This window comes from Thunnus thynnus, chromosome 20 (genome assembly GCF_963924715.1).
Source record: "Thunnus thynnus chromosome 20, fThuThy2.1, whole genome shotgun sequence".
Classification (NCBI taxonomy): Eukaryota; Metazoa; Chordata; class Actinopteri; order Scombriformes; family Scombridae; genus Thunnus; species Thunnus thynnus.
The window spans coordinates 8,119,726-8,144,984 of NC_089536.1; the positions used below are offsets into that span (position 1 = coordinate 8,119,726).

The 25,259-nt window shown below is 41.6% G+C and overlaps 1 protein-coding gene across 6 annotated transcripts in view; it reads right to left on the reverse strand.

Moving 5' to 3' along the window:
* Nucleotides 1–25,259, reverse strand: part of sdk2b (sidekick cell adhesion molecule 2b) — a 275,926-nt gene that overhangs the window by 47,200 nt on the left and 203,467 nt on the right. For all 6 annotated transcript variants that reach the window (XM_067576685.1, XM_067576683.1, XM_067576686.1 and 3 more), the window contains exons 3-7: nt 18,442–18,548; nt 13,735–13,882; nt 4,443–4,576; nt 1,304–1,415; nt 512–702 (exon numbers count right to left, since the gene is read on the reverse strand). In XM_067576685.1, the coding sequence (XP_067432786.1) occupies nt 512–702; nt 1,304–1,415; nt 4,443–4,576; nt 13,735–13,882; nt 18,442–18,548 (692 nt within the window). The remainder of the gene's footprint in view (nt 1–511; nt 703–1,303; nt 1,416–4,442; nt 4,577–13,734; nt 13,883–18,441; nt 18,549–25,259) is intronic.

Consider the following 25,259-nt stretch of genomic DNA (forward strand, 5'->3'; position numbering starts at 1 on the left):
AGATAAGTGCTGTGAATATAAAAAACACAAACAAAGCACAGGGGGAAAGAAATGATGAACTTATTTTGACTTAGCAGTGGCAAAGATATGAAGCTTTCCCATCAAGGCTAGTGTAGATTTGGAGTCAGAGCACATTTCCCTAATGTTTGTGCTTTCACTCTTGTATGTGATTTTTGTCCTCAGGGTACACTGTAAAAAAAAAAAAAACCCAAGCTCAAATAGTATTTCAAAGCAGTGTCTGATTAAACCTACTGTTCACAGACTTTGTGATGGGTAGACATTTACATGACCGCCTCTGAATGCTGCTATAATTTCTTTAAATTCCTTTGGTCGTCCAAGAAAGAAGGTGTGAATTGGTATGAAGCCAAAGTGGTAACAAGTGTAATAAGAAGATATTGTCAACAGCAAATGTGCATGTATAAAGAAAGATTACAACAGTCCTGCTGTAAGTGCTAAGTGATAATACTGGAGAAATCCCAGGCAAGAGCATAATTTAGCCTATAATTCTTACCTAGTACGTGCAGATAAGCCCCAGCACTGACTGAGGGCACACTGCTGCTGCGGAGAATGGCTTCACACTCGTAGTAGCCGGCATCACTCACCACAGGACTGAGGATGGTCAGCCTGCGGTTGAAGTCGCTCAAACCGCTGGTCACCAAAACGCCGTTCTTACGCCACGAGATACTCAGCTTGATAAGAGGTCTACAGAGGAAAAAGTAGAGTGTCTTTTCACAATCTGTGTAAATATTGCTTATAATTGTGATTTTGTATTTATTCAAATCTATGCAACGCTGGTCTAAAATATATTTTTCTCACAATATGACACATACCATCAATCTATTTAATCTGTTGGAGAATCAGGTATTCAAATCTAAAAAAAAAAATACCTGTCAGCGGGCTGAGATGATGCCAACTGTTTTAAATTCAAATTGAATATTTCATGAATCGAGGGATGTCATTAGTGGGCTAGTCTGCTTTGTTGTTGCATATTCCAAGATACAAGAACACTTGTGTCTACAAAAATTTGCACAATAAGAGCAACTATGTTGGAATCAACAATTACCCCCAGAATATTGTGAGAAAAATGCCTTTTTAAAAAATCTCTCATATCAGCATCGCCCCCATTTCTCCGGATAATCCACACATTTTGATGCAAACACTTCTAAGTGAAAGTATTTGCTACCGAAGAGACCATTCAGATGAAATCTTCTGTCAGTGGGTTCTGTGGATTAGCCTCAATGACTTGGGTGAAATGACCCTTTAACAAAATGGTGCATGACCCTGCAGTTTCTGCGATGTTTACCTGGCGTTGGCCACACACTCCATCGTGACCTCTGATGTGCCTGTGACCACGCTAGTGTTCCTGGGAGGGATGATGATGGTGGGGGCAATGGGGTCAGCTGGACCTCCGATATCTAGACAGACAGACAGACAGACAGACAGGTTTTGCCACACAAACATACCAACAAAAACACACACACATGTAGAGGTTACGCAGGGAACAACAAATGTGCTAGATAGACAGAAGCAGATATCTAATAGAGACAGAATGTGGTGAGTCCACGGGCAGATATAACGGGGTTCTCTGGATCATGATGTCCTATACATTTCATTTCCACCCGGTGCACTCTGTGGGTGCTCATCAACGTGAAATATTGAAACTGACCAGTGCACACACTGTATCTGAGTTCTGACAGAGAGATGGGCTGAATAGGACGAGACAGTGCACTGACTGTGTATAATAAGATGTCTGCTAGAGAACCAGAAACAGGGATAGAAAAATACTGCCTGACCAACACGAAGCTAAAGGAGCGAATAGACTGCTGTGTACAAAACTCTGCATGTGCAAAACAGTTAATGTCGGTTTGTTTGCTTGTGTACGTGTGTGTGTGTGTTTGTGTGTGTGTGTGTCAGAGACAGACAGCCCATGGCAGTGAGAGCACAGGGTGTGTGTGTGTGTGTGTGCTGCTTGAGATGTGTCATGTCTGTGATAAACTCACACTGATCCGTCAATCCCATCATGCCCTGGGAGTCTGCTTGTGGCTGAACATGTCAGATGTAGCTTCAGGGGCTGTCATGACTCAATCTTACCAATCTTGGGTCATTGGATGCTGTACACAGGCCATGTGTACACACATAAATACACACACACATACACACACACACACACACACACACACACACAAACACACAGACACACACATACACACACACACACAAACCTTAAACAAGGCCAAGGTTTGACTGCTTGTCACCAGGAAAACACTGCTGCATATTTCAAACCTAAAAATACTCAAAAATGAGCTGAGCTGTTGTGTACTTAAAAGAAACACTTTAGAGTGTTTTATGTGTGGTGTGAAGTTTGGAGCTGGAGTCAGGACGTGGTTAACCTAACTTGGCATAAGAACTGGAGGAAGGGGGGGGGGGGCACAGCTAACTTGGTTCTGTCCAAAGTTTTAAAATTATGCCAACGCACAGACTCCGGCTCTGTGCGCAGATATCGACCTTCATTCTTGCAAAGTAAGCAAATACTGTATGTGTCTTTCCCAAAGTTAACTATTAGTTGAACTATTCCTTTAAAACAACAGCCAGTTTGGGAGAGGAGAGTGTCAAGAAGTGGCCAAACAGACGCATTTTTAGTCTCGTTGAAGTTTAAATGTACTTTTTAAACTTCGCTCTGAGCATGGAAACTATAACATGAATAACACTGTCAGAGTTCTCCTTGTCCTTCACTCTCGCCAAGTCTTAGGCAAGTACTGCTGGAGCCAGGAAAGCTCATGGGAAATGCAGTGTCAGAGGCGTCGCTGCAGGAACAGCTGCTGTAGCAGATACTGACAGATACACACGCACATACCGTAAGCACTCACTCAAACACACGCAACCCTCAGCATTGGCTCTCCTGGCAGCCTATACATCAGTGTGTGTGTATGCGTGGGGTTTGGGGTTTGTGTGCGTGCACGTGCATGTTCACGTGTGTGCATATGCGGAGCATGTGTGGAATGTTCATGTAAATGCATGGCATGATTCCCTGAGACCCATCCGGTTGAGACCTCCCACTAGGCTCTCTATCTAACCTGAACCAGAGTGTGTGTGTGTGTGTGTTTGTGTGTGTGTGTGTGTGTGTTGTAGCACAAGTATTATCAACTCTGCCACTGTTCTCCATATGTGCCACAGGCTATTTCTGCTCCCTTGTGTTGTCAACTGTAATATCTTACCCTCCTCATTCACTTCCATACTGAACTCCAGTCTAGCGTGTCATCAGATGCTCTCTGTTAGGTTTCCTCTTGTATTTCACTCTGCTGAGCTGAAGCCAACTGAATTGGTTTAAATTTGTGTATCTTGTGTTTTTTTGTTTGTTTTGGGAGCTAAAGATGCTGGGGAATATTAAGAACTGCTTGGCAGGAGAACAGACTGTCTGCGCCCCTGTCTCTGTAGCTTCCCTCTTCCTGTGTGTGTGTATGTGTGTGTACGTGTGTGTGTGTGTGTGTGTGTTTGTGTTCACCCGCAACAAAGGCTGGTGAAACACTACACTGCAGTGAAATGAAATCTAATCATAAAGGTTGAGCCTCTTGGATGTCGCAGAGTGGTGGAGGTATTCAGATCCTTTATTTGAGTAAAAGTAGCAACAACAACGTAAATATATATATATATATGTATCGTCACTTTAGTAATATGCACTTAAAGTACCAAAAGTACTCAGTATGCATTATGGCCCTTCACAGAGTGTTACATTATCATATGTATTATATTATTTGCATTGGTGGAATGCAACTAAGTACATTTACTCAAGTACTGGACTGAACTTAAAAAAAAACAAACTGCAAATAATATAATATACTGTATATATGATAATGAAACACTGTAAAGGGCCATAATGCACTTTACTTGAGTATTTCCATTTCATATCTCTTCATATTTTACTTAAGTAACATCGTCAATGCAGAAATATTAATATTTATTATTTTTTACAGTGTGGTATTATTAGTATTTAAGTAAAGGACCTAAATACTGATTATTTGATCATTATTACTGATGCATTAACAAGCATGTCATTTTAACGCTGTAGCTGGTTGATGCAGAGATGATTTTAACTACTTTAAAAACCATCGGGTATCTACAACACATATTTCATAAGCTGAGATATGATAAGATTTTTTCTATGTAAAATCGTAAACTGCAAAGTAACTAGTGAGTAAAGCTGTAGTAATGTAGTGCACTAAAAAGCTATTTATTTCCCTCTGATATTTGCTGATGTAGAAGTATAAAGTAACATAAAATGGAAAGACTCAAGAAAGGCAAAGTACTTCAGCACTTTAGTAAATACTTTAAATGTTACTTCCCACAATCAGTGTTGCAAGATCTCACTTGCATCCAGACCTGTCACCTGCCTTGGCATTAATGGTTGATTGCAGTATGTGTGTATACAGTATGTGTTTACTCACTCTCTACTGACAGGGTGATGGGCTGGCTGGTCTTGTTCTCTCCATTCTTGTCATTTACCGCCTGAACGTAGTATCGCCCGGCATCTGGTGCCACTGTAGACAGGATGACCAGCGTGTTGTCCAGAGTGATGGCACTGAGGAGACAAGTATAAAAAAATAAAAATTGTGAGGCATTTTGTAGATCATACTTAATGGGACCCCCTTGAAAACGAGATGACACATCTCAAGGGGTTTATCCTGATATATGATAAAATTTCAATCAGGAGGAGAAGTCAGGATAGGTGTAAGGAATCCAGTGGGATGCAAACAATTTTAAAACTTACAAGATCAAATAGTTCAGAGAAAGCTCCTTAGGAAAAGTTATATATTTTCAGCCTTCGATGGTAGTGATGGGCCGCCTCATTAGAGCTAAATATGTTTGAAGTCTGGTTATGTATCCATACTTGATCCCATGGCTAAAAAGGGCATTAAACATTTTAACATTTTAATTACATTGTTCAATCAGCATTAGGTATATTGATTTACAATGTGTAAACAATGTGTTGGTGCTGACTGAGCAAAGCAGAAATATTGACAACCTCCCCTGCTTATACTTCTCCTTATGGTCTGTTCTGAAATATGATAGCCTTGCATAATAACCCAGAGCTTTTAATTGGCTATTTGTACCCCTCTGCTTCCTGTGGCCTGCATTTTGGCAGCAAACCACTTTTGGCAGGAAACAATAGCATCTTCCTTGTCGGCTGCTGAAATGACGCCTGAATAAATAAACCCTGATCCATTTTTCAGCAGGTGTTCTATAGGGGCTAATACCTGGTGTCTTGTTGTCTCTATCAAGTCCTCCCTTGGACTTTCCCTCGTCAATGTAGCAACCAGATAGGGAGAAACCCCTCCTCCTTCCTCTCTGCCGCCTGATGCTACAGCCCCCTGACTATGTTTACAATCAATATTTTCTTATTATCTGTGCCTGTTCTGGAGGTAGATAGTGCGTTCCAACTGGGTGCCTTCCTCCACATATATCTTTTCATCTGGCCTTATCCCTCCATCCACTGTTCCGTCCCTCCGTCCCTCCGTCCCCCCCCCTCCTCTCTCTTCTCTACTCCTTCCATCCATATCAGATATTCAATGTGGTCACATGCAGAGGTGATGTTCAGTCATCTACCAAACCCAAGCTGTCTGAGGAAACAGACACACAGAACAGATATTTGAGAATCAACAAAAACTAAATTTAAAAAAAAGCATATTTCGTGACATTTGTGACACACTTGAAGACAGGGGCACTTTTACATCAGGAAAGAGACAAAAGAGATTTTCAGTCACAGAGCTATTTGGAAGCTCGGTCTTTCAGACAAATACTACTGCTGAAGAAACAAATCAATATCATTCAAATGGTTCTGGCTACCCTCTGTGCTCTGTGACATTTCTGTTTGATTTTCTCTTTGACATTTTCTTTAAAGTTCCTAGAACTATTGGCAGCGCTAAATCTGGAATAACGGCGGTGCAAACAGTAATGGCTTGTTCTATAGAAGTACTGTAATTCTCACTGCTTGTTGCACACCAGTGTAAAAACGGTGACCCCTGTCCTGTAAATCTCAGCCATGTTCCTGTTTCGCGGCAGTTGACCTCTTTCTCACTCTCCTCCTCCAATATCTCTCTCTCTCTCTCTCAATCCTCTTCTCCATTCACTCCTTCCTCCTTCCTGACCTTCATCTCTTCGGTGGGGGATCTAAGTACCTGCTGTGCCTTATCAAGGGAACAAGAGCTGATGAGAAACTGGGGAAGAAAGTTTAAATAGGAAAGAAGTAAAATGCTCACAAGTACAAACAGAAAATACATATAGGTGAGCACACATAAAAAAACCCCCTCAAATTCTCATTGTAGCTCCATAAGGTGAGCCTCGGCGATATACAGAAGATGACACTGCACAGAGAGTGATATGCTGCGTGTGCTACATATAGCTACCTGTGCTGTTAGCGTTTACAGTATGACGACTTATGAGATCCATCCACGGACTGATCGATTTTCAAATATCTCAAAGCGGACACAGTCACTGGGTTCATTTGGGATTCCCCATGCATGCTGAGACTGAAAACAGTCTTCTTAAAGGGGCTGGCAGGCCTCAATGGCTGCAGCTTATGATCTGCGGTAAATATTTAATGCTAGCTCGCTGGAGCGGTGACATCCTGGACACACAGCCATGAATTATGGATCCCTTCAGGGATGTGGGCAGAACGGAAGTGTCCAAAGCACTGAATGAATCTGAGGTGACTTCTCAGGACCTTTCTAAAACGGGGACATATTTCTGGACTTAACTTCTTTACCTGTCGCTTAAGAAACTCTTGAGGATGAAGATATAGGTTAGCGCTGCGAAGTTACAGGAGGCAGAACTTTATACGACCTGTCGTAAGGAGACAACACATCCTCTCTGTGATAAGGTCGTGCACTGTGTGAGGGGATCTTACAAGGTCTTTCTCTTTCTTCCCTGTTTCTACTGCCTCCGAACAGAACTCACTACTCAATAACTGTGTCCGAGCACTTGCCAAACTAAATTTCAACCAATATTTCACCATCATCCACAGCGAGCCCTGATTTCATCAATGTTAATGTGAACAGGCGGCAATTTTTCCCTCTGCTAGTTGATTTTAATGTGCTGCCCTGCTGAGCATTCTCTCCCCTCAGCCTGTAATCAGGGCTGCTGCAGTGGGGGTCACACAAAACTTTGTTACACAGCATGTTCAGCAGATCTAACCGCTCCCTGTTCTCGCCTGGCCTCAGGGATCAAAGACCACATGATGCAGGAAGAAATTAAAAATAAGCCAATTATCCGGAATGGCTTTTCTTGTATAGTGAAGGAAAAGGAAGAAGGAGATAAGAATTTGGTTATAAGATTGAAATGTAATGAAATTGTTCTTTTTTTTTTTTTGACCGGCTTACTTAAGTGATTTCTTGTTTTAGCATGTTTCTTTTTTTTTTTTTTTTTATCTCTCCCAGTCTCTGTCTGGATGCATTTTGGTCATCCTTATCCAACTCACCAGTCACTCAGTGGTGTTGTGAGCAGATGTCTGAGGCCTGCTTGTGACGATGGCTTACCACATATCCAGCACGGTGCAGGGATTTATCAAGCCACAGAGCTGAGGAATTTGGACAAATCAGATATGTGTGAATATCAGTAATAATATAACAGTGAATTTCTCTCTGATATATATATATATATATATATATTTTTTTTTTTTATTTCTGCATCTTTGACTGCTTTTTCGTTTTATTCCAACCCAATTTCCTTTCCCATTATTGTTCTCCAGAAAGAGCTGCGGTCCACAAGAGAGAGCCTGGCAGGCTGGACAGCTGCTCAGAAAACATCTTGGCCAACTGTGCAGCTTTTTTGTGCAACCTCAATTTCACTTGCAACGAGAGGCAATATTAGTTTCATATGCAATTACTTTCTTGTGGATCAGTTTATTTATATTTAGTGTTAAGAGTGGGATTTCAATGACTGCCAGCCTTATAATGAGCACTTTAATCAATACTGATGATGAGGATCTATGTTTGATTGAAACAGAGAGATGGAAGTTTAAATGTTTTATTTGGCACCAGTTACTTCCCCCCCTCTAATTTTCATTAAAACCAATAAATTACATTATTGCAAAATGAAATAAACAATGATCCATGATTGCTCTCTTTAATTAAGAACACATTGTCCCTGGACTGCATATTTTGAAGCTTAAGAACATATCTTTGTGTCTAGCTCAACCACTGAGTTTGTCAGTCTGTATGCATATCTTATCGCGTTAATCCAGTACTGACACAGTGTGACAGAGCCGCGCCTGTTCTAACACATACACACACTCGGGAGTGTTTTGGCATCTGTCGTGGCTGTCCCTCTCCGCTGGGCCGTGAGGGGCCTAACCTCGCTCCACAGCCTCAGACCTCCATTACATGCAGACAAATGGCCCTGGTCGGTTGATGGTCTCCCCCAGGAGAGAGAGAGAGAGAGGGGTCGGATGGATCAAGCGGCTCACATGGCTGGCTAAGGTATGAGTCAAACCGCAGCCAGTAGACAGATGAAGGCAAAAGAAAGCACGAGAGGGAGAGAAGAGTGAGAGCAAGCAGCAGGCTGCATGCCCTACTGCTCAATAGACCTGTGATGAAAAAGCTACAGCTCCTGGGGATGGAGAGATGGAGGGGTGAGAGAGATGGGAAGAGGTGGGGGAGTGTTGCTCATGAAAACAGCCACTTGTTTTCTCACCGGGGGCATGAACTAGAGATTTGTGGCTCACTGTTCGCTTTCTGCTTCCCTGTTGCTTGTGGTTGGTTGAGTGTTCAGAAAACCAGCCTTGGCAAAGAAAAAAAATGATGTCCCAAATAACCTTCAAGGTCAAATAGTGTCTAAATGAACCGATCTGCTGAGGAACCAAAGATTTCACAACATGAAACATAACATGCTATTACTAAATCCATCCAAAAAGTTTACTCAAAAAGTATTGAGCAAGTATTTGATTCCCAGTCCTAGATACGTATATGTAGAGCTCTCTGGTTCCAGCTACTCATATATAAAGACAAGCTGATTTTTTCTGTTTATCTTTGTAAACTGAACACCTTTGGGTTGGTTGGACAAATCTCCTTGGGCTCTGGGAAATTATACACCAAATGATTCATTGGGAAAATAATCAACAAGCTAATCAGTGATGGGAATTATCATTAGTTGCAGCCTATAGGTACAAACATTCATTCATTCCTGTATCCATGTGCACGGTGATATGTTGTTCTCTGTTCTTCGAGCTGATTCTCCTTGACATCGTTTCCCTTTTGACCTGCAGGTTGTTGGGTGCCTGACTAATGTTGGTCAGTTGGTTGTAGAGAAATGCAGAGGAAGGGCTTGGCTATTCACTGGCCCTCATGACTAATGGGGAATCTATAACAGACTGACAGGATCTGAGCATCACAGGCAGGGGCCATTAATTGATCAGTAGCTACAGCAGATTACTCAAGGGAAATGCAATGTGTGTGTGTGTGTGTGTGTGTGTGTGTGTGTGTGTGTGTGTGTGTGTGTGTGTGTGTGTGTGTGTGTGTCAGGGATGTCCTCCCACTGACTCCTCCAGGTCAGGCTCCCCTTGTGTTCTGTCTTAACAGACACCTATACAAGGTTGTTTTCTGTGTAATGCAGATAAATCCATGCCTGAGTGTCAATGGAAAGTTTCTGGGAGACAAAAAACCATGTAGTGGGTAGTAAGTTGTTGTCACAGATGAAATAGCGAGGGGACGGGGTCCACCGCTACTATTCAGCAGAAAGCTCACCTTCAAGCCAACAGGACTACAATTCCTGGAAAATTACTGAAGGCGCCTCTGATTTTACACCACATTAAGTCTCCAAAATAACAACAAATCACACCGGCTGAATGGAAAAGACCCTGCCAAATGCATTCCCATTAAATAAAGGAAGGATAATCAGTGATAAATAAGTTATTTTTCTCCTTGCGTTCTGCTCTGCATCACAATACAACAAAGCCGTGAGGGCCCAGGTCAAACCGATCCATTGCATCCATCTATGCCTTGTTTAACATCTCAGCAATGAGAAAAGAAAGGACAGAGTTTCTTGAACCTGGACAGTGAACCAGACAAGCATCACAAAGAATCACAAGACAAAGTGAATCCGCAAGTTTATGAGTGTACTGCGAGAGACGGCACGGAAGTCTTTGCCTTTGCCAAGAACAACAGCTGCAGAGACCACATGGCCAAAAGAGAGCAGTCACAGTGCAACAGTGAGACGCTGCCTTGCCAGGGGGAAAACTGGCAGCAGGGAGGCAAAATTGCAGAAGTTTTTCTTGGGTTTTCTTTACACATCCAGGGTCCTGGTGGTGTATTGTGTTGACACTGTATTACGTATGTGTGTACATGCATCCCTGACCCTGAGGGATGGGTTTTAGTCGCCTATTCAATTGTGGATCCTGTGTCAAGTTGATAAAATAACTTGATTTTTCCTGGTCAGAGTCTACTGAAACTCTACTTAAATATTTCATTGAGATATTCCACTCAAAAACCACAAATGTGAACCCATGTTTATACAGGGCAGACAGGGCAAAAAGAGACAAAGTAGACAAATGTGCGTTGTAGACTATAAGTCAAATGCAGACAGTGTTTTGTTATCACTGGTATTGGAGAGTAAAGGCACCGAGGTGGCATTTGCAGGTATGTCTACATGCTGTTTAATAAGCTAAAGCTGAGCTGCTAATTAATCTGGCCTGCAAATTAATGTTAGTGCACTTTTCCAGGTAAATATTTCTTCGGTGGCTCGTTCAACAAGCTAAGGTTCAGGAAAAGACGTGTTTCTGCTATATAAGAAGGAGACTTGAGCAGGAAGGTTAATGTGGGTTGTCGTTCAAAGTCCGTGTCTCTTGTGTTGTGTAGCAGGCTGCTGTCTGGGTCAGTGTGACCTTCTGCTCTGCCTATAATATAACGCTGGTGTTACTTCAAGTTAATGGGACTTAACGAGCCATAACCTGGAGCTTCGAATAACCTGAACCATTTGAGAAAGGTGGTCAGTTCTGCTTTGCTTCTCCATTGTATTTTACAAAGGATCGGATATACAGTATGTCACTGAAAAGGCCAAATGCTTTGGATTTATGTTATTATAATATTAAAAAAGTCTGCGGTTAAAAGTTTAAAAACTCCTTGCCAATGCACACATAGAAGTGGTGGTTACTGCTATGTTGTTGTTGGGACGTGATGACACATCTACTTGACCAATCACAAGCAACAGCTGCTTGACCATCCCCGCTACGCCCATAAGTACCTGGGATTGAGTTAATACCAACAAAAATTTGCTACTGGAACAAAAAAGTCCTTGTAATCTTCCTCAAGACACGACCGAGACAAGACAAATACACCCACTACCGTATTGTCTGACACAATTGAAGGAGCAGCTCTCAGCATTTTGACGAACGGTGCGCTCCAAACTGATCAGAATGTGAATGTAAACACAATGCAACAAGAGATGTGGTTGAAGTACAACAGCTTGCAGAGGAAGCATTCATTTTATTAGCTGTTAAATAGTTGTAGTTGGAGGTGATTACCACAGTTATTCTGGCCTCTGGCTACGTCCACCTTAATGTTTAAAACGAAAACATTCTCTGTCCACACAAGCGTTTTTTTCCCACTTGTCTAGACTAAAACCTAATCCTGGAGTTTTCGTTCTAAAACGGGATCACCAGCGTTTTCAGAAGTCTCAAAAATTCCAAAAATGCCAGAGTAGTGTGGACGCTAGGCAATAAATGTAGCAAAAGTTATGCGTTTTAAAACATATTAGAGTGGATGTAGCATCTATTGCTGAGGTGTGATTAAGCAGAGCACAGAGAGAGGCAGCAAGACAGACCCCTAGGGAGGCTGCAAATTAAAGTTATGCCACCTGAGGAGGTGTAGCAGAAGAAGGGGAGAGTAAAGGGAGACAGAGAGAAAGAAGGAAAAAGCAATGTGGGAAAGTAAGAGAGATATTGTAAATGAAAGAGAAAATGGTCACCACAGTGATAGTGCACCTCCTCTCCCTCCCTTCACTGCTATTCCCCATCGTAACTTGACCCATGGTGGACCGCTATGAACACCTGACACACATGGATCTTGCAAATGGAACTACCAGTATCACAATGACTATAACCCTTATGCATAGAAGCCCACGTGACAATGTTTAGAGAGACCACACAGCTGAAACCAACTCTGGAGAGCACTAGTCCTTGGAAAGAGCCTTCATCAAGGTAACATTTGTGGTTCAGCGCAAAACTCTCTCTTTGGTGCTCGCTCAATCTCCCCCCACTAGTGAGACTATGATGCCTCTACGGAGTCAACGCTAGTGGCACGAATCAAATTCAATTAAATGATTTTCAATAAAAAAAAACTCCGCCTGTTATCAACGGTGCTCATTTGCACACAGTGACCTTGGTAGTGCATGCAGAATTAGCATTCTCAGAGCTAGAGGGTAGGAAGTGAGGATGAAGAGAAGCAAAGTACACACAGTGGGTGGCCTATAATGGAGGCGAAAGGAGAGGGAGAGAGGAGAGAGAGAACATCTACAGAAGAGATAAACGAGAAAAAGAGAGAGGGGAAGGAGCGAACGACAGAAAAGCGAGTGTGTTAATCTCTTCAAATACCAACTTGTATGCTCCGCAAGTCGCTGTTTGACTTTGCTTTAACAACTTCCCAAAAGTAATCCAGATTTCCACAACAAGACAGAACAAAATCAAAGCGACTGGTCTACCTACGGCCATGCCCGGCCTTCAGCTTCTCAGTCAGTCTGGGTGCTTGTCTCATTGTCATTCTAGGTCAGGGTATGATTACTGATGATGAGGAGCTGATAAGAAAGATTCACTCTAACCAAGGGCAAGGTCACCTCCCACTGCGAAGAAATGCAGATGTGATGAGATGGGGATAAGCGTCTTGTACACAGACACACACACACACACACACACACACACACACACACACACACACACACACACAACATGTTCCCATATAAAGACAGAGATGTATGGAAGAAACCCCCGTACACATGCGCTACCAAAAAAGGTCTGTCATTAAAGAGAACCAGAAACGCTATCACCTTGACTCAAGATATAGAATATGTAGCCAAATGGAAGCTATAATATCAATTTTCTTGTTTCTAAAATTGCACATTGAGCATCAATGCAACTAATGTGCCAAAACTGGGCACCGCTGCTTTCTAGGGCCAAAAAGCGAATCAGAGAGAGAGATAGAGAGAGAGAGAGCACCTCTTTCCTGATTCACTTCTCCATTTACTCCCTTCCATTTTAAGTGAGCGGAATAGAAAAACAAAAACAACAATCCCATTTGAGGCTGTCATCAGCTCCTGTGCTCCCTAGCCCCGTCGGGTACTGATGGTGCCATATGAAAACCGCCAACCTCAGAGACGAATAGCCTTCCATTTTGTGACCGAAATGAAGAGAGACAGGGGAGAGGAAAAAGAGAGACAGAGACATCGATAAGCAGAGATAAAAGTGCTTTGGGTTTTCCTTTTAAAATAAAAATGTGGAGGAAAGGGGCAATTCCATTTCACACAGTCCCAAAAGTGCTTTGGTCTTGGCCCTTGTTCAGCAAAAGAAATTCGAACTCTGCTTTAGTACAAAATGCAGCGAGATGAATGGCAAACGACAAGCAGGAAAAAAAAAAAACACACTCTCAAAGCAAAACACCCCAAAACAAGGCACCAAAAAGTATTCACAGGATCAAACATAAAGTAAGGTACAAAATATTCAACAAGAACAAGTAAAAAAAAAAATGAAAAACTTACATGCGACTGCTTGGTGGAATCTTGCGCCCATCTCTGAACCAGGTGACTTGTGGCTGGGGGAAGCTGCGGATGCGTGGTGCGGGGACGACGGCGCCCTCTCCTTGAGAGACTGACTGTGTACGTTCACCCTCCTCAAAACTGCCCATGACTGCAGGGAATCAAACAAACAACACACACACACACACAACAAAACAGAAAAAAAACATGTAAGAGAGTATAAGAAAGGAAAAGGCTGCGTAAAGTCACAGGCACAAATTTCTTTTTTCCTCCTTCCATCTGACTTTTGGTGTCCACAGAGCTTCTGCCATCTGTTTTCTTATCTGAAATGCTACATCGAGTGGCTTTGATGGACAGCACAATGTTGTTGCCATGGTTTCCGAAGTACATCAAGAAAGGCTTGGAGGAACCGAGACGTAATGACTCACAGAGGGACACAGAGGGGATGCTAAATTGACTCATATTCATATTCCGTATCCTCCTGTGTGGATGCATCGAGGACAATTAATCTTGATCACTCTCTAAATGTGTGCATTACTCAATATAGTGGATGACCAGCACTGTCGCTATTCTATTATCTCCTAATACATTTCATTTGTAACAGCAGATTTATTCCTCCGCTACCTCATTATATCTTTAGAACTGACAAAAAATACTGCACTAATATTCCTGCTCCATGCTCTTATTTGTAAGTGAGATCTATGGACAAGTCAGGAATTTTTTGATGGATTTCACTGCAATTGGGCCTAACTTCTATGGTTGCTTCAATATCTGTGTGTTCCTCTGATGCAATCATATTGGCTGATGCTGACTGCAAACCTTTACAGGACAGCAGTAACAAGCAGACTTCCTCTGACGCTGTCTGAAAGAGAAAGTGCAGACTTTGGTTTTCAAGAGGTGACAGCTGAATACCTAAAGATTGTTTTTTTTTTTTAGCTCTATAAGCGGCAAGAGAAGGATATCTCTTAAATTCAAGGGAAACAATAAAGAAAACTCTGCTGAAGTCATTTGAACATTACATCAAACACTCAATTAAGTCCCTACACAGTTTAGAAATAATAATATCTTTGAAACGTGTAGGGATCAAGGTATGGGGCTTTGAACTAGGGATGTTGGAGTAGTTGTGCGTTGATGGCAATCTTATTTTTCTCTCTCGCTCGCTCTTTTTCAAAGAGAATAAAAAAGGTAATCTGGCTTTGCGGTGCAGCTGTGATGCTTAGCTTAAATGAAAATCTGGGAAGTGTGCAAATCCCCTGACTTTGATCTGCAGTTTCGGCGATGTGATGTCCTCCTCCCCTTCCCTAATCTCTAATGCCTCGGCATGTTTCCCTTTCTCCGAGGTGTGTCTCTGCAATCCTAATTGTGCTGCCTCAATGGCATAGCTTGCAAAAGAGATCTCCCCATCTCTCCCTTTATATCTTTTTTCTCCCTCTCCCTCCCTTGTCTATCTCATCCATTTCTTCTGCAGGTGTCCTTAATTCTCCTTTTTACTCTGCCTCACCGTCCGTATCCCTTCATGAGCAACTGATGAGGGGGGAGAAGAGAATTATGGAAATGGGCATAGGAGGGAATGTAGAGAAACAGAGTAACAGTGGGGTGGAAGCAAGAAATAAATAGAAAACAGTGGTGGCTAGACAACAGTCAAGAGAGAGATTGAGGAAAATGACAACTAAAAGAAACATAGTGATAGAAGCAACATAGAGTCAGACGGCTGGAAGACAGAGGAAATGCAGAAGGACGCAGTTGGCTACATCGACAATATGTTTGCCCAATACTGAAGAAGTGGACATGTGGGACTGTTAGGCCCTCTCTGTCTCCCTCCTATCCCTTTCTCCCTGACACCTGGTTGGCTGCATTGCTCAGTCAGGTACAACAGTGTGTCACATCCACTAAAATATTGCTGGAACAAGGGGAAGCCAATGACCCTGGCGTACACTGGGAAGGTGGGATACGGCGGTTGTGACTATGGGGTGAGTTCTACATGACAAGCCCTGCTTCTATATTGTATTTTACAAACCAGGAAGGACTGGACATACAGTATGTCACTGAAAAGTAGGGGTGCAACGGATCGTAGTTGATCCGTGATCACGGTTCAGCATGCATGTGAACTGCGGATTAATTTGCAAAATGTAATGTCTCATTTAAGACAAAGTAAACAAATTGCTGTAAGTCATGGACAGACAGCGTGTCACTAACAGGGATTTTGAAGAGCAACGACCAAACCAGCTTCTAACGGGTCTGAAGTGACATCTGCAGGTATAACATTATTTACATGCTGTTTAATGTGCTGCAGATGACCAGCTAATTAGCTATCTAGCTGCTAACTGACGTTAGCGGTGAATGTTTGTTTGGTGGCTCGTTCAACAAACAAAGCTGCAAGACAAGACGTGCGTTCATGTTTGTAAGTTAACAAGTTCTGGTGATGTGGACACAGGCTGTTTCATTCACTACCATGTTTAAAAGAGGAAGGTATCATGCTTCATATTGCAATTTAATTTAACAATTGAGCTTTGAATATCTTATATATTTTAAGGTTTTATTTAAATATTGGACATCTTGAATGTTGTTTATATTTAAGACCATGGGCAAAAGTTCCTTACTTTAAGTGTTTTACAGAATATATGGAAAGAAAAGTTTTATTTGTCTCTCCCCTTTTTTTTTTTTTTTTGCTGATCCGTGACTCAAATCTGTGATACGATCCAAACTGTGAGTTTTGTGATCCGTTGCATCCCTACTGAAAAGGCCACATGCTTTGGATTTATGTCATTATAATATTAAAAAGTCTATAGTTCAAAGTTTAAAAAGTCCTTGCTGATGCACACATAGAAGTGAAATGGTGGTTACTGCTACTTTGTTGTGGATGTTGTTGTGGCGATGTGACGACACATCTACTCCACCATGAGTGACAGCTGCTTAACCAATTGCGGGTAACAGCCCCGTGTGCATCCCCGCTACCACCTACCCTACTGTATGATTACAATCTGAAGAAGCAACTCTCAGCATTTCGATGAACGGCGCAGGCCAAACTGATCACAATGTGAATGTAAACACAATGCGACAAGAGATGTAGTTGAAGCACAACAGCTTGGAGAGGAAGCATGAATTTTATTAGCTGTTAGATTGGTTGGAGGTGATTACCACAGTTATTCTGAGTCTGGGTTTTTTCCCCACTCTCTTCTATTGCTGAGGTGTGATTAAGCAGAGCACAGCAAGAAGTAGCAAGACAGACCCCTAGGGAGCCTGCAAATTAAAGTTATGACACCTGAGGAGGTATAGCAGGAACAGGGGACAATGAGTGGAGACAGAGAGAAGGAAGGGAAAAGCACAGAGTGGAAAAGTAAGAGATGTAAATGAAAGAGAAAATAGTCACCACAGTGGTAGTGCACGACATGTATTTTTTCAATCCTCTTCCTCCCTTCACTGCTATTTTCCCATTGTAACTTGACCCATGGTGGACCACTTAGATCCTTCAGATTGAACTACCAGTCTCACAATGACTATAACTATTATGCAAAGAAACCCATGTGACAATGTTTAGAGTGACCACAGAGATGGAAATAGCTCTAGTAGAGCACTGGCCCTTGGAAAGAGCCTTCATCAAGGTAATATTTGTTTGCAAAAGAGATCTCACCGTCTCTCCCTTTACATCTTTTTTTCTCCCTCTCCCTCCCTTGTCTATCTCATCCATTTCTTCTGCAGGTGTCTTTAATTCTCCTTTTTACTCTGCTTCACCGTCCGTACCCCTTCATGAGTAACTGATGAGGGGGAAGAAGAGAACTACGGAAATGGGCAGAGTTGGGAATGTAGAGAAACAGATTAACAGTGGGGCGGAAGCCAAAAAATAAATAGAAAGCAGTGGTGGCTAGACCATATTCAAGAGAGAGAGAATGAAGAAGCACAGTGATAGAAGCAACAAAGAGACTGCTGAAAGACAGAGGAAATGCAGAAGGAAGCAGTTGGCTACATCAACAGTATGTTTGCCCAACACTGAAGAAGTGGACCTGTGGGACTGTTAGGCCCTCTTTGTCTCCCTCCCATCTCTCTCTCCCTCACGTCTGGTTGGCTGCATTGTTCATTCAGGTACAGCAGTGTGTCACATCCACTCAAATGTCGCTGGAACAAGGCGAAGCCAATGAACCTGGCATACCCTGGGAAGGCAGGATAATGGGCGTAGGATGGTTGTGACTATGGGAGGGGGGGGGGTGGGGGTGGATTCAACATGACAACACTCCAGACACCTCTACCGTGCGTCTGTAATAGCTCGTTAACAAGACGAGGGAGTTGAGCGGCCTGAAACCGGCGCTGGAAATTTACTGAAACACAACGCATCTGAGCCCTATTTTCGCCAAGAAACGACAGATGTTGTTGACAAAAGAGAGAGAATGAAATAAGCGGCGGTCATATTGAAATGAAGCAAAGTTAAAAACAACCACGGCAACAATATCAATCTAATGAGAATGCTGAGTGGAACAGCTGTCCGGGTTGATAACACCCTGAATGAGATGCAGGTAGATCTTTCACCCTGCCAGCATCTGTCCCTCCCTAGTCAGTCCTTGATACAAAGGCAACCAAACAGAGTGTGGGCATACTGTGTACTCTGCAGGCATTCAAACACAGAAACACACTCTCTCTGTATCTATCATACATCCATTTATTAATCCATTGGCTCCATTCATCTGTGTTTCACCTGCAACCCTCGTGTATACTTACAGGCCACCTGTACTTCCGTGCGGCGCTGTAGAAGAGCTCCCACTCGATTCCTGACGATGCAGCGGTAGAAGCCAGCATGGGAACGGTCCAATGAAGGGATTAGATACCTTTAAAAAGCACACACACACAAACACACACAAGATATAGATGAGAATTATTTTAAATCACAAAAAAACTGGGTAAACTCATTATGACAAAATGTAAAAATCAAAGGGGTATTCAAGTGAGTGCACAAACACAGGAATTTGCAAATGTGTAAGCACAAACGTGCTGAAAAGCCACAAACACAGATCAGCGTCTGAGCACGCACACATACACACACAAACTTAAGACCATCTAATAGAGGAACAAGGGCACAGAGGACACCGGAGCTTAGCTCTTGTTTATTCCAATGATAATGATGCTCGAGAGGCTAACCCAGCTACCACAGCGAAGCTCTCCCCCAAGACACACACACTTGCATTACCAGGCACAGACAACAAACACCTGTATCAAAATGTCTTCTATGCAAACACACACACACACACACGCACAAAATTCCCTGGGACAAAGGTGGAATCTGTATGTCTCCAGCAGTTCACACTCTCCCCATGACCTTGACTTCAGTGTCCAGCTGTGGTGGCAGTACTGCCTCCCTGCCATGTGGAGGCAGCGTAACATACACTTTATACAGCTGCTGTGTACCAGGGACTACACTGTAGACTATCCACTGATTCAACAAATGTTGTATCTTTAGCCACATTTAGAAATGATGATGATGTAAAAAGGAGAAGTCAGTAAGGATGGATAAAAGGTGGATCTCATTCATGTTGGGAGGGTGTCACAATCTTGCAAATTGACATATGCATATACAGTATATAGGCTAATGAAGTATATAAGTAAAAATCTACTAAAATACTATACAATAGAAAAAAACTACATAATAGACTAGACAACTGATACTGGCAATAATACAGCAATAGTATTATTACATTATTATTAAGTATATAATTAAAATATACTTAAAATAGTACATTTAAATGGTATAATAAAATACAGTGTAAGTTATGTTCTCTTTTAAGCATGCAAGCACGTACTTTGTCAATATACTTTTACATTGGTAGAAATACACTTCAACATGTTTTACATTTGAAAATTATACTTTCAGTATAGTATAATTGACTATTGACTGACCTCCCCCCATATCTTTTAGTGTGTACAAGTGAGTACAACACGGCGGATGCCTTTGAGGAGACACTCTCTGACAATGAGACCTTTTGTTGCATTGAGACTACAAAGACACACAAAAAACACAGCTTTTGGAGAGATATCATGGAGGCTATCACGATTTTGAGTGGCCATTCAAAACAGGTATAAACACTTTTGCCTTTAGATGGGGTCGGATAATAGGTCATACAAACTAGTTTGATTCAAGCATACTAAAACCCCAATTGTCCTGTGTGTGTATAACAGCTTGCACATTCCACTGTAGGAGAGCATCACTTGTGAACTAATAACCAGTCTCTTGGCTTCAAGGAAAAGACTCCTGTAGATTCTCATCAGTAAACAATGTTTTTTGTTTGATTGCACGCGTGCAAGTTTTCGATATCTGCAATATCTGGGAGCGATAACCTCAAAAGCACCAGGGTACAGATTGGCTTTTGTCCATTTTGAGTCATTCAAGTAATTTCAGAAATGAGGCATCCAGACTATTCAGAGAGCCAGAAATCAACTTCTCAACAGCCATCCAATAACTAATACATGCGCGTACAGTGGGATACATGGAGCAGCCAACTGTTAAAGTGGTTGCACAGACAGTCTCTGATGGCATGTTCGATGGCAGCACAACATGTAGAGGATGTGAATAAGCCTACAGCAAGTTGTACACGTTTAATTCGGGTCATTCTAACACAGCACATAATTGTCGAAATAAATACTTCTTATGGGAAGTGAACCAGTTGCCACTAGGAGTGTGCTTGCCATCTTTGCTGTAACAGTCCTGCATCATGTGTGCTCAAGGGTGCTTACAGTAGCGCACTGCCAGGCAGAATGCCTGAGTTTAACCTTCAGTAATGGGATGTACCGGTTTCTATAGTAACTGCATGCAATTTGTTTGAAAAGTTTGCATGAATAAATGTTTAGGAACATCATGAGTGAATGAAAGTAAAGGGAAAAATTCTAAAGTTCATAAGTGCTTTTAATTTAGGACCAGGCAGTCTCATAATAGGAGTCATCAGTTGCTCCTCTAAAAAAAGCGAGAATGTTTGTGTATGATGTTGACTAAAAAAACATGCTCCTTTTGACTGCAGTCGACTATATATTCCTAAACAGATTTAAAAAGAATTCAGGCACATGTTTTTACTGACTGCCAAAGGCTAAAGGGAAGAAAAGTGAAATGAACTGATACTTTCTAAGAGGCTATGTAAATGTGCTGAATGAAATGTAACAAAAAAATCAAAATATTATTTTCCCAAACCTGCTTACAGAAAACCAGCATATTCTTTGAAGACCCCATGACTTTGATCAGACTGACAAATCCTGTTTTTAAGTCGGACCAAGCATATGCCTTAAGGTTTGTTCACAGTAATGTTCTTCAATGTCAAACTACATCAACATCAGGGAAACAACGCTACACTGCCCAAATAAGCATACAGATGGGCAACAAGTAAAAAGAGTACGTTATGCACCATTTCCCCAAAAGATAAACCCTCATTTGGTGTTTTGGTGATGGTGGTGGAGAGCGCTGTCTAAAATGTCAACAACAAAACTCAGTTGAGTTGAGATCTGGCGAATGGTTTGATAGGTATATTTTTTATACCTATCAAACCATTCAGTAACCTCCCGGCCCTGTACAGAAGCATCTACATGTCATGTTTTTCTTTAGTTTGTCACCAGTCTATATGTGTCATGGATAGGATATATCATGAAACTTAATTTCTGGCCACATTTCTTTGTTCAAAACAACAACAGCAGAAACCTGTTGCTTTGTTTTGTTAATCACATGAAAATCACCAATAATGAATCCAATTAAGATATCAATGCATACCTTACTGTTAGCCTGGTTGACATCAGTTTCTCCCAGTTGGACAGATAATTGACCAAACAAGACTACTGTATGTGGGCAGGATTAAGAACATCAATATCATCTTCTTCGCCAGCTGCCTAGCTACAGCCATTAAAAATAGCAAGAATAACGAGAACAAAGAAGAATAACGGCCACATGCTTGGATGAGATTGCAGCTATACAAGAACAGAAAAAGAAATAACAACACTTAAATGTGCATTTCTTATATTCTGTGTTTAAAATGTTAAGATAACTGCTCCTAGCGACAACAGCTTCCGTGTAGACAGAAAATGACTCACCGCTAATTGTTCCCAAACTGAAATTGTCCAACATAGGCAGTCTGAAGAGATGAAGTGAAACCAAAGAGCAATTCAGTCTGATCTTATCAGGCTAATATGCGAGGTCACTAACGTCAATACAAAGCAAACTTTCTCCTGTTATTTTAAGCTAAAAATGTCTAACAAGCTGCCTCTGTGCTTTGTAAGTAGCTGCTTTGTAAGTAGCTGCTAACAAATGGAAATAGTGCTGCAATAACAAATGGTTTGCTGTGTTGGAAGGCTGTTAATATCTGTAACAAATAATGAAGTGGTATCAAACTTCATTAGTAGCAGCGTCAGTTGGACCCAAAGGACTAAATGAGTTTCAGCCCAAAGTCTGTTAAGGCTTAATCAACTAATCAGAAGGCTCTATTCATGGTGTGTGACTCCTTTCATATGTTCCATCATCCAAATTAATACAATTATGTATATGTTTTATGCATAACGAGAAGGGATATGAGATGGATAGATGATGGAATAATGTGTAAAGGAATGACAAAAGCCTAAAAATGTTACTCACATCAGAGTTTGGGTGGAGAAGAAGCAGACATTAAGGGAGAAATAGCTGACAGGTGGTGTTGGTGCTCCAAGTTTAACCTCGCTGAGGCCTACCAAGAATTCACCCCAGAGCCAGAGCCCTCGGGGTGACTTTAGACAGTACTCTCTCCCTCTCTCTCTCCCTCTCCCTGTCTCCCTCTTTCGCTCTGTCCCTTATATAATGAATACAATTAACCTTTGCGGAGCTACGCGCGTTGGCAGCAGGTTGGGGGAGTCAGCGGGGGCTCGCTGTGTTGGACAGAGATTGATTGATGTTCCTGTGGTCAGCGCACTCCGTCAGATTCCCGTTAATTAGCCCCCACTCAGGAGAAATGATTAGATGGTGGAGTGGCGGAGAGACAGATAGAGGGACAGAAGAAAGTGGGAGGACGCGGTATGGAGTGGGATGCAAGAGGAAGAAAGTGTGGGAGTGTGGGAAGGATGGAGGAATGAAAAGATAGAAGGACAGAGAAGGAGGCAGGGATGGTAGGGGATGACTGACAACACTATAATCCTTGATTGAAGATGGCTGCGGTGCACTTTACAGTGAGTGTTCCCTTAATAACATAATTCCTGTGCCCAAGGTTGGCTCCAATACCATTTCACTTAAATTGCTGGTTATACAGTAAGATTATAAACCCTCATACACACATTGCGGGGAGAATTATAATTACACCCTAACTGCTAGAAAAGAAATCATAATATATTTGAAAGCATCATGATGACGAGCTGGTGGTGACAATCATATCTTTTTGCCCTACCATCAATTTACTATGATTCTAAAGGTTTTTCCTGTTATTTGGGTTCATGTATTTGAAACCATCTCATAAAAAGTAAACGCATGGCACAATGTGTCATGGCTCACTTGTTATGATATTTTTTAATGTCATCACGGTATTGTTCTGAGTTTACATCACCCTCTTATAATAGTTTGATGTCACTTTGCTTTCATTCAGTATTGTGGCACACTTGTAAGACTATAACAGCCTGTAATACATTCAGTATATTATAAGAAAAAGCAGTAGCAGTGGCAAATTACTTATTACATCTGACAGCCTTATTACTTGCTTTATTATAGTAATCATGATGGATTGATGTGTGTCATTATTCTAATACGATGATTATATACTTGCTGTGCATATCATGGCAATATCTATCACAGAATGCAACAAGTAAAATGTTACAGTCTTTCCCCTATATTCATTCAAAATTATGAATGCCGCTGCTAAAATTTTACACGAACATTAATATCAATGGGCTACTTATGATTTTTACTCGCACACTGTGTGAGCACGATAGCACCCTAGTTACTGTGGGACTGTTTTGAGTCATCCTCCCCCTCCTCATCCTTCAAAAGGACATCTACATGAAAGGTATATTCTGTTATAAGAGTAGCGTAGCTCCGTTAAGGAATAGGGCAGTGAGTAATGTATTTGGGTTTTGAGTGTGTGGTTGAGCAAGCGACAGAAAAGTGACAGTAAATGTGAGAGCCAGAGCCAGAGGAAAAGGTTAGCAGTAAATTGTCAATCTGGCGGTAAATGTACAGTACAGGTTACAGAGTGTCTGTTAATTAATGCTGCAGCTTCTCAAGACAAAGAAAAGTCTTGTCTGTTGTTTTCCCAAGGGGGGTTAGCCTTTGAAGTTAGCAACAGTAGGTTAGCCTAACCTGACTAGGATCACTTAAGGTGGACTGACTTTTAAGGTGAACCAGCTACTCTCACTTTAGTGTAAATCTCAGCTGCTCTTAAATAGAGAATAGAGAAATGTCTGGCTGCTGAGTCTCTTCCAAGGGCACCCTGCCCCAACATACCATGTAAGGAACACAATCGAACATACAAACACACACCGGCGCACACACACACACACATGTCCAATTCTTCCCTGAGCTACAGGTGACGTCTCTGAGAACAATTCCTTATTATCCTGCAGCAAATCAATAATGTGCTATGTGTTTTTGATGAGATGTCCTTTGAAAGTGTATTGGATCATATGTTGAGATCCCTTCTAAATTCTATTGGATAAGAGTTTTCATTTGTATCCTGTTCTGTCTTCTTTATATCCACCACATACAACACATGACAGGTAACAGAGACTTCTGGCTTAAGCTACTGGAAATCAATAGCGGGTAATTCGTCGACAATCCCAGAGGGACAGCATCCACATGTTCTATCTAGGATATAGATGGACAACTGTCTGGTGGAGGCAATTGACCCAAACTATTGTCAATTGTATTTTGGCACTCCTTTTTATATATTAATTTTTCTGCTTTACTATTTTGTTCTCTGTCCAGTTTGTCATGATCCCTGTAAATCTCCCTTGAGTTGCACAGACGTTGCTATACAGCCCCCAAAACTGTGAGGCAACTCTGATGGCCAACAGTCGTTTGCTGATGCATATTCACATATGACATCATATCAGTTGATTGGATTATAAGCACAAATGCCTCTTGTATTACGAATATACAATAAGTAAAAGTTCATGCATCTGGTTGGGTAAAGGCAGGGGTAGCGGATGTTGCAAGTTTGAGCTTGAAATGCAGTTGCAGCCACTTATTGTAAGAGCTGGGCATACTGGGAATACTTGATGAACGCAAAGTGATATGCATGAAAAAACTGTCATCAAACTGTCAAATATCAAAAGTTGTCAACTGAGGTTTGGACAGATTTTTAGTCTTTTTTATTCATCGTTTGATCAGATATTTCTTGATTTAAATCAGGAAATCAAGAAACCACTAATTTGAATTTTACTTTATTTATGCAAAGTTCTTGTGTTGTTTTATTGAAAAGTTTATTCATATTGTAGAAAAACAGGCTTTTGCAGAAAACTAAATGTTTTACCTGACACAAAGTTACCGTATTGGCAACGATATTGAATCATTTCAGAACAAGTAAAATTAGCAGTGGGAATAGTAGTAACAGTTT